Raw genomic sequence first — 7267 nt, 5'->3', positions numbered from 1 at the left:
GCTGTAGTTGCTATGTATACACATACCTATAACTTGCTGGAGTTGCTATGTATACACATACCTGTAACTTGCTGGAGGACTTGAGGGCCTTTTGTAGTGCACCAACATCAGTAGTCAAAACTTTGATCTTGTTAAAGTTCAAGAATACTCCAATGTCAATATCTAAATCAAAGATAACAAAAAAAAGCTTATTTGCAAAATGATAGAAATAAAGAAAATTTAGACCATTTACAATCCTGTATAGAAATAAGGACTGAATAAACACCTACACTAAATCAGATTGGTAACTTCAAGTGTTTAAAAGTCACAAGACTTTGAAGCAATGCTAGATTATAGAAAAGACAGGATTCAGATTAGCCAGAGGGTATTACTATAGTAAACTAAGATTTTTTTCAGGACAAAAAAACTTTAGATAAATATCCTGATTGGACAGAGTCTAGTTTACAGATACATACATCCATCTTCACTTTCAGCTATCACTTTCTTCATAAATCTGTCCCGATGTAAATTTGAATCACTGAAGTAAAATTCAACCTGAAAAATAATTAAAATGACTTGATCAACAATTATGAGAAAGCACTACAATTTAGAAATACAGTTTAATTAGTGAACTTTCTATAGATTTTATTCAGGGCTGAAATCAGAACAAGAGGCCCAGAGGGCCTGTATCGCTCACATTTTTCTTTTGTTACATGAAACTGACATATAGGTAACTTCAGACCAAATTTGGTAACTAGAACACAAGACATTTTAACATCTCTTAAACGCTTCTTATCTCTTAAACGCTTCTTAAGATATTGTTGTTTTATCTTTGAAATTTAAAGCTTTTGACCCATGTTAACATTTGACCCATCGACTAGCACATAAAGTTAACCTTTGACCTTATTACTGTAATTTAGAAAAAAAAGATTCGCACTGATGGTCTACATAACATATCCAAGTATCATGGCTCTAGTCCAAATGGTTCTTAGGATATTGTTGTTTGAAGTTTTTAACACATTTGACCACTGTGACCTTGAAACTAGGTCAAAGTCATTTTAATGAGGAAACTTTATAGCACTCCATCCCAGGTACCTACTGGCCAAATATCATGACCCTAAGTCCTCCAGTTCTTCAAAAGAAGTTGTTCAAAAGAAAATGTTGACGGACGGACGACAGAAGACAGACGCCGCAGTACAGTGTAAGCTCATTGTCAGCTGCTACATATATAGAGAATACAATCTTGAGAGTACACTCCTCATAGCACCTACAGCTAGGATACATTTTAGTTAAGATACAAACAACATAAAATGAGCTTTCTTTATTACACACAAAGGATAAATGCATCTTCCTTTTTATATAAAAAAAGGTCCAGATTCTAGGTGTCCTTATTAGACACTCCTCAGGCTCCTGGCAAATAGATCCACCACCTAAATCACATCACAGGCACAGTACAGTATTTCTCATTAATTTATCAATCAATAACAGATGCCACACTTACTAGTTTATATTTCCCACCTGACTACTAAATATTACCTGATCTCTTATGTTATTGTAGAGAGACTTCATCCTCTTTCTTGGTTTCTTCTCTGTTCCTTCAGATGCCACTTCCATCTCTTAAAACATTGAAGCAATGTATAACATTAAAGCAAATCTATGATCAACTAAAGATTTGTTTTTGAGAACAAAATCATATCTCCAATTAACAGCCAATACTCGTACTTGCTCTGCACATATTTGACCTTAAAGGCGAAGGTCATCATCACCTAATAAAAAGGTATTAATTATTAATTTCTTATATTAGAAGAACTTAAAAAAAACACAAGTATGTTCTACATATATTAAAAGGCTGCACTGACATTAAATGGTACATACATTTGTGTTCTTCGAGATATGTAGGTGATATATTATTAAATGTACATGTATATATAAATTGCTTACATTATGATAAACAAAATTGTTTGTTTCTTTTGTTATTGATTGCAATGGTACCCTTGATAAGATAAAGCACCCTATCTAGTTAACATAAGCCACTTTAAAGTGGTTTACAGAACATAGATATACAATTAATACAATTAGAATATATATTAATCAATACTATTTTTGAGGAATTTGCAGGAGCTGTCTTATCAGGCACTAACTACTAGTCCTATGCCACCTGGCTAATATCTCCCCATGTGTGTATGCCTGCGTGTGTGCTGGACTATGTTTTGTTTGTAGTGGGACCGCGCTTTCAACGGCATCATTTATAGTGCCACCTCACTTGAACACTACAACACAGATACCGCAACATCCACCCCAGACCAATTTATACTCCACCTTGGTTGTTGAAGTTGTGTTGTCAGGAGAAAAACACTTTCTCTGAATATCCATGCGTATGACTGAGGGGTAGAACCTGCGTGGAAGGCCAGAGTGTAACCACTCAACCAATCCGCCCATAAAAAAAGGCAATTAACCCATCACCCCTTGTACAGTTGTTACATGTTTAAGTGAAACCTATAAATCACAGTCGGTGAATATGATTTTGTGATTACTGATTGTCAATTTTTTATAGCTATTACAACAAGAGGCCCAAGAGGGCCTGTATCGCTCACCTGAATATTTAAGCAGTCATAGCAAAATATTCTCATTAAATATTATATTGCACTAAAAATATTTCCCTCGCAAACTTTGTTGGCTCCATCTGTTAAAACTACGAGCAAAATATTATTATAAGATTCTATGCTTTTTGATTCTTCTTCAGAAGTTGCTCGACATATTTTTCCCTGTGACCTTGTAAGTAGGTCAATGTCATTTTCCTTTTCCAATTGGTTAGCTCTATTCCTTAAAGCTTCTATATTATATATTATAATTGTATGCCTTTTTATTCTTCAGAAGAAGTAGTTTGAACTATTTGACATATTTGATTGCTGTGACCATGAAAGTAAGTCAAGGTCGATTTCATTCACAAACTTTGTTTGGCTCTATCCCAGGAAGCCATCAATCAAATATAAAGATTCTATACCTTCAAGTTCTTCAGAAGAAGTCGTTTGAAGCATTTGACATATTTGACCCCTGTGACCTTGAAAGAAGGTCAAACTAATTTTCATTCTCAAACTTTGTTGGACTCTATCCAAGGAAGCCACCAGCCAAATATAAAGATTCTATACCTTTCAGTTCTTCAGGAGAAGTCGTTGGAAGCATTTGACATATTTGACCCCTGTGACCTTGAAAGAAGGTCAAACTAATTTTCATTCTCAAACTTTGTTGGGCTTTATCCCAGGAAGCCACCAGCCAAATATAAAGATTCTATACCTTTCAGTTCTTCAGAAGAAGTCGTTTGAAGTGTTTGACACATTTGACCCCTGTGACCTTGAAAGTAGGTCAAGGTCATTTTCATTCTCAAACTTTGTTGGGCTCTATCCCAGGAAGCCATCAGCCAAATATGAAGATTCTATACCTTTTAGTTCTTCAGAAGAAGTCGTTTGAAGTTTTTGACATATTTGACCCCTGTGACCTTGAAAACAGGTCAAGGTCATTTTCGTTCTCAAACTTTGTAGGGCTCCTACCAACGAAGCTTTCAGCCAAATATCATGACTTTAGGCCTGTCCGTTCTTCAGAAGAGGTTGTTTAAAGGAAAAGTTGACGGACGGACGGACGGACGGACGGACAGACGGACGGACGACGGACGCCGTGCCACGGCATAAGCTCATTTGGCACTTCGTGCCAGGTGAGCTAAAAATGAACATAATTTACTTGCCAGTATATAGCCCCGAGTTTCCTCTGGCCTTGAATTGACACCAGACTTAGACATTTTGACAAATAGATGTCTGGTGCGGGGCACGAGCGCATGCAATGCTATATAAAAATATTGAATTCTTCGACACCGTTCGGTGCTGACAACAAAAATTGACTATAACACAAATCCGCTCTTATTATCACCATCAACTGCTAAATTCTGTCAGCAGATTCCTCGCTTTTCAATCATTCAAAATTTCCCACTTGAGCGGACGCTATTTTTGTAGGTTAGGGTAGTGACTAATCAACAAAAAGAGGCGGCCCAGATATTTTCTAAACAAGAATGATAAATTCCGTTTTCGTCCGAATCATGATCAATCAGTACAGCCTGTTGATTACTCACTTATACCCTGACCTACAAAAATGACGTCCGCTCAAGTGGGAAATTTTGAACGATTGTAAAGCGAGGACTCTGCTGACGGCATTAAAATTTAATTCCAACAGAACCCTCATATTTTTCACTAATTAATCCATTCTACTACAGTTTGTCTGCCTAAAAGAGGGGGAGTTTGTCATCAGTGTCCATCCTACAGAACAAAATGCTTTGTGGATATTTAAAAACACGACAAAATTAGTATTTTATAAGGAGCATTGCAATCTGTTGAAGTTGTAAGTTAAGTACTGTATACCTGTTGCGTTTGTCACGTGTGGAATGGAACACCGTCGTGATTTCGTTTTTCCCTCATTTAAAACCGGAAGTAAATAAAACATTTATCTTGAAATGTTATACACAATTTGATTGGTTCACTGAAAAATATTAACCAATCAAACGCGTATTTACAAATTCGTACGGCTATTTTTGCAAGCGATGGCTGCCTTCAGAAGATAGATACATGTCGACTCGCAATCCCGACTATGGCATTTAAAAGCAAAGACAACTTTGGGGTGGAACATCCTAAAGTGACGTATCCGACTGGTTTGCCACCAGGAGTCAACAATGGATCAGTCAACTTTCAGTCACTTCTGACAGCCATTAGCAACTGTGCTGTGCCTCTTGTGCACCAACTTATCCAACAAACTCCATCACTTGTTCACGAAAAAGGTGTGATTAATTGACATGGTGGTTTATGTTGGTAGTGCACTTTAATTAGAAAATCACAGACCTGTCAGTATGTTTAGTGTATATATATATAAAAAGCATTAAAACAATTGATGTACATCTAAACAGTTTCTTTGGTTCAGATAATCTGCCGCAGCATTATCTATGTGAGCTTCATACTGTTCATTCTCTCACCTGATCCTTGTCATTTGCTTAACCAACTGTTAAATTACAATCGGTCTTACGAAAGAAACAAAGTTTGGTCAATATTAGTGAATGAGTAGCTAAAAGGATTCACACTGACCTAAAGTCACATCTACTTAATTATATAAATTACAGGTCAGGCCAATTAGTAGCATAGGTGTGAATAAAAGTTGTGAACGGCAGGCAGATTTCATGGCGCATGGCTTGGTGTCAATGGGGAGAATAATGTTGTTAGAAGGATTATAGTCTGTTTCTGAGTAGTACTAATATTAATACCCGGCCTCCTCTGCCCCCGCCGGGTATTAAATTGATCTCATGCCTTGTAATGGAGCAAGCCTGGTGTGTCTCATAAACACGGAATTAGATTAGTGGTATCTTAGTCCGTGTCATAACGGGGTGATTTTAGAATTAATCGACAGCACATTGGTCCGCATCCTTAAATAGGGTTGTAGTATGAACTATTTCTGTTGGTATCCTGTATAACTTAAAGTGAAACTCTACCTAAAATGTTGTTAAATTATCAAGTTAACGCAGCAAGCGAAATCGAAAATCTGATTTGACTGCAATGTTGGAAACTTCGTCTCTTTCCCGATATAAATCAGATGCCTATATATGGGTATCATTTGGTTTCAACAAATTTTATTGTGTTAGACAACAGGCAGTGCCTATATAAGTCTTCTCCTGTACCGGTACAACATATATACATTTACACAGAATAATAAGGTATATTTGCAAAATTAGCGATAATTAATTACTTATTGAAATAGATGGACAATTATATGGAAAATATGTATATATATTTGAATTTATAATATGGCTGAATGTTTAAACTACAAACACTAATACCAACGCTCACTCTTCTACCAGTGGCGTAGATGTCTAGGTCACTTTCGATGTTATAGTACAAGTACTGCGCCACTGGCAACATACATACTTCTACACCCACACACACACACATACTCGGAGCAGATTGATATAACGGGAAGTATTAAATAAAAATATACTTATCATATTCAAGTTAAAGGGGCGTGATATCACGGTGAAGTAACTTCTTTTTTTTCTTTTTTTTTTTAAATACTGCATAAACATATCAACAATGGAAAATAATGATCGGATTTGGCTGAAATAGATTCATAAAAATGATTAAATCTAAGATAATCATCGTTATTTCTACCTGTCTGGCCAACGTTTTGTTCAGGGATTTCCCTCTACTAGCGCATGCGCATAGCACACCATTTCTTTGTAAACAAAATAACTGGCCGTGTGAAGTAAGCGAAAGAAAAGTGTTGTACCATGTCAGCTACGAAGTGAAAAGTTGTCAAATAGTCAAAAGATAGCGCAAGGAGTACGTTACAGAATCATTATTACAGGTGGGAAGTATTCAAAGGAGAAAATAACTGCCCTGCCTTAGCAGTTAGTACAGTGCATGTATTCTTCCGGATAGCCGGTGAAGCTGAAATGGAATCAACAGAAATTCTAGCGCTGTTTATGTTATGAATAAATATCTAAAACTATTAATCTCGCTAGTATCTTTGTCTGAGTTTGAACACAGATGAACTGAGTGTAATATGTTTATGGGCATGTATCGGAGAGAGTTTACTTTGTGTTTCTATAATTATACAGTGGTTTATGCTAAAGGAAGGGATAAGTGACTGATTAGTTTGATTTTGCCATGAGGCCCTCCAAGGAATAACTGTTGTGATGGCCACGGCATAATCTGTTCGTTCCTCTGTCGGTACTCGGGGTCAAATGAGATACGTGCGCTATTACATTTACATATTTTATAATATTCCCGGGTTCAGTAAAATGGTTTGATTTAATTATATTGCTGAATTAAACAATTTTTTTGTTTTTACATGCAAGATTTGAATTAGTACTAATATGAATACCCGGCCTCCTCTGGCGCGACGACGCAATGTATAAAAAAAAATCTCGTCATCAGAAAGCTACGTTATCGCAGCTAGATTAAAAATGTCAAAATGACGGTTGAGTATGAATAACTGAGGAAGGAGAACTATTGGACAGTAACTCACAGAGTTATTGCCCTTTGTAATAATATTATTATTGGACCTTGTAAACACGATAACTTGAATAAATGTTGACGGAGTTCAATGAAACTTTGTCCGGTAATTATTTGACGGTAACCTGCAGAGTTATTGCCCTTTGTCATTATATTATTATTTGTCCCTGTGATGTTGATTGACATTACACAAGAATAGATGTAAATTCATGTGGTCCACCTTTTTTTTCATTCATGACGCATTTTTG

At 36.2% G+C, this 7267-nt stretch overlaps 2 protein-coding genes across 2 annotated transcripts in view; one reads left to right on the top strand and one right to left on the bottom strand.

Moving 5' to 3' along the window:
• Window positions 1–26: 26 nt before the first annotated feature.
• On the bottom strand, window positions 27–4454 carry LOC110447747 (la-related protein 7-like; the record flags this gene model as incomplete). Its single annotated transcript, XM_021493640.1, has 4 exons — window positions 4386–4454; window positions 1516–1595; window positions 456–534; window positions 27–162 (listed from the first exon to the last, which is right to left on the bottom strand). Coding segments are annotated over exons 2-4 (293 nt in total), but the record flags the coding sequence as incomplete, so codon positions are not given.
• A 102-nt stretch (window positions 4455–4556) lies between these two features.
• Window positions 4557–7267, top strand: part of LOC110447746 (ankyrin-1-like) — a 35946-nt gene continuing 33235 nt past the window's right edge. Inside the window, exon 1 of the mRNA XM_021493639.1 lies at window positions 4557–4798. Coding sequence (XP_021349314.1) covers window positions 4612–4798 — 187 coding nt within the window. The 5' untranslated portion in view covers window positions 4557–4611. The remainder of the gene's footprint in view (window positions 4799–7267) is intronic.

This window comes from Mizuhopecten yessoensis, unplaced genomic scaffold (assembly GCF_002113885.1).
Source record: "Mizuhopecten yessoensis strain PY_sf001 unplaced genomic scaffold, ASM211388v2 scaffold3577, whole genome shotgun sequence".
Lineage (NCBI taxonomy): Eukaryota > Metazoa > Mollusca > Bivalvia > Pectinida > Pectinidae > Mizuhopecten > Mizuhopecten yessoensis.
This window is presented reverse-complemented; position numbering and strand designations above follow the sequence as displayed.